General features: G+C 35.9%; 1 protein-coding gene across 1 annotated transcript; it reads right to left on the reverse strand.

Annotated features, from left to right (window-relative positions):
- Positions 1–1,088: 1,088 nt before the first annotated feature.
- On the reverse strand, positions 1,089–2,873 carry LOC112512710 (probable polyol transporter 6). The gene is given in 3 exon segments (XM_025118816.1): positions 1,089–1,572; positions 1,574–2,607; positions 2,745–2,873. Coding segments are annotated over 3 exon segments (1,506 nt in total). The 5' UTR covers positions 2,842–2,873; the 3' UTR covers positions 1,089–1,197.
- Between the last annotated feature and the right edge of the window lie 317 nt (positions 2,874–3,190).

Here is a 3,190-nt window from a genome sequence, read left to right on the forward strand (position 1 = left end):
GAAATAAAATATTCAAGGTTAAAAGAATATTTTAATATACCAAAAAAAAATCCGCCGACCAACCCGTACGGGTTGGGTTGGATTGTACTTTGGTTTGGGTTGGGTTAAGATTTTCTAAACCGTAAGCATTGGATTGGATTATTCAAATGTTTTCAACCCGATCAACCCAACCCAACCCATGAGCACCCCTAGCTACACATACATAAATAGTATGATAATCAACTAAGAATTATAAAAATGTTATAACCTGTGAGAACCGACGTAAAGATATATTTTCTACGACTTTTTTTCATCAAAAACTATGATAAATAAGTTATTATTTCACATATTTTTATATTTACTTTGTAAAAAAATTACATGTGAAACAAAAAATATAGTAAAAAAATTTCACATGATAAAATAAATTAATGTAAAACTATCATACTGAAAAACAAATATGTGAAAGAATATTTTAAATTCTAACATTTAACTAAAAAAATATTTAAATCAATTCTCACAAATCTCACTAGGATTTATAGAACACCCCCAATCTCTAAGTGTCTCAATAGACCGCTTTATCGGACTTAATTTATAGAACCAAAATATAAAGCGTCATATTTAAAGGGGTTGTAATAAGTTTATATGACKCTTTTGTGCGTCTTAACAAGTTTTTATGACATTTTTTTACACAAAGTGTCGCATTAACAACTTTATAGGACTTTTGAGGAAGTGTCCTATAAACTCAATTTTTTATAGGACATTTGTTTTTATAGGACATTTTTTCTAATAGTGTCCCATAAARCTGTTAATGAGACGCTCTATATTAAAAGTGTCCTAAAAAACTTATAACGAGTTTACAACGTCGAAAAACGTCATATAAATTTATTACAACACATTTAGATATGACACTTTATTTTTTTGGTCCTATAAACTAAGTCTTATAAAAAAGTCTATTAAAACACTTAGAAATTAAGAATGTCCTATAAATCCGATTTTGTTGTAATGTCTATAATCTTTCTTATGATTTTTATTTAATTCGACCCTATATAAATAATTCTTCTATACATTATTTCAAGAATATGTCATATTCATAATCATTGATACGGCACTTGATAATTTTCTTTTCACTTATAATTAAGTGTAGTATACAGAAAGGACGAAAATGACAAGCATATAAACACCATCATGGAAAATTACGATTTTACCCTTCTTCTGGGATTATGACACTCGAACACCATCGTTTTTGGTCTGCAACTCCATATCTACGTTTCTTGATTTCTTGGTCCTCGTGAAAACTTGTTCCATCTCTTCAAGTGACTTCCCTTTGGTTTCTGGCAAGAAAAAGAAGAAGAAGATCCAAGCCAAAACAGATATACCAGCAAACATGAAGAATGCTCCTCCAATGGTGATGGCATTGATCAGGGACAAAAATGTCATTGACACAGTTGCATTTGTAACCCTGTTCACAGCCACCCCAATGCTTGCCCCTTGTGCCCTTAGCTTCAAGGGAAATATCTCTGAACTATAAACCCATGTKACTGGTGCTAGCCCTAGTGAAAAAAACATTACGTACAGATAACATGTAGCTATACTTAACCAAAAGTGCCCAAACTACCCTTTGGTCAGGAGACTGGTGCACTATGGTCAAAGCAAACCCTAACCCTAATAGCGCAACTATCATCCCTCCAACACTTGTTAATAGAAGTTTTCGCCTTCCGCTTTTATCGATCAAGAAAGTGGAGACTAATATGAATACGGTCTTCGTGATTCCGACTCCGATGGTTGCTAACAAGAGCTTGTTCTTGCTTCTAACACCAGCTTTTTTGAAGATCCGTGGGCTATACAAGACCACAGCTTCAATCCCAGTTGCATGCTCGAAGAAATGGATCCCGAGGGCTGCTAGTAACATCCATCGGACCGGTGGGGTTGGTCTCAGTAGTAATTCTTTCCATACGCCTTGGCCATGCGTGTTTTGACTGAGCGTAACGTAATCGTCRTTACAGCCAGGATCTATCCCTGCTGCAAGTTTGATGTCTTGCAGCCGGGATTCACCTTGTATTTTGGTGTTTGACACTTTTRACAAGACGTTTCTGGCGTCCTTGAGACGGCCTTGCATGACGAGCCATCTCGGGGACTCTGGCATTCCAAGAATGCCAAAAGCTAACCCTAGAGAAGGGATAGCTGCAACCGCAAACATGACCCTCCAACCGACGTTCAGGGGTAATTGTCCGAAAATGTAGCTTGAGATATAACCGGATAAAATGCCGAGACTAATTCCAATTTCAGGTAATGAAGCTAGGAAACCACGGGTGCTGGCGGCGGAAATCTCGACCGAGTAAACCGGAGCGATCACAAGGGCAAACCCTACTCCGATTCCGGCCACACAACGGCCTGTAAGGAGGATTGCAAAGTTTGGTGCAAAGCCCATTAGTAAGGATCCCGAAAGGAAGATAATGGAAGCTAGGGTTATGGTGTAACGGCGGCCGATGTAGTCGGCCGTTCTACCGGCAGTCAAAGCGCCAATTAAGGCACAGAAGTTGATGATGCCGGCAAGGACTTCGACTTGTAATTCGGTGATTTTAAGGTCTTCTTTGATGAAGATCAACGCTCCGCTCATAACACCCGTCTCTGTTAAACAGATTAACACAAATAGATTAATATTACACAGTTTTTGTTACAAAAAGCCTTTGTTTCTTTCTTTCTTTGAGATATACAAGTACATATATATATATAGAGAGAGAGAGAGAGAGAGAGAGAGAGAGTACCATAACCAAAGATGATGGAGATCATAGAAGCAACAATGGCAGAAGCAATAGAATACTTGTTAATCTTTCCATCTTCTATTCCTTTTCTTTCTTCCATGTTTGAAGCTTCTCTGTGAGTGTCTGACGAAGTTGAAATTGGGTGGTTGTAATATGTATAAGGAAGTTGAAATGAAGCAAACAAAAAGAGTCAACGATTTTACAGTTGGTGGAGAGGAGTGGTGTGTGATATGTCAATGAGGCCAGCCATTATATATTATTACTATTTTTATTATATAGTTATATATATTATCCTTTATATATTATTAATTTAACTTATATTATACAATTATTTTATACATATATTTTTTAAATATATATATATATATTTTTATATATATATATATATATATATTCATGAATGCATCCACAAAAATGTGATATGTCAATGAGGCCAGCCATTATATATT

Source organism: Cynara cardunculus, assembly GCF_001531365.2.
Source record: "Cynara cardunculus var. scolymus isolate 2C chromosome LG 5, CcrdV1, whole genome shotgun sequence".
NCBI lineage: Eukaryota > Viridiplantae > Streptophyta > Magnoliopsida > Asterales > Asteraceae > Cynara > Cynara cardunculus.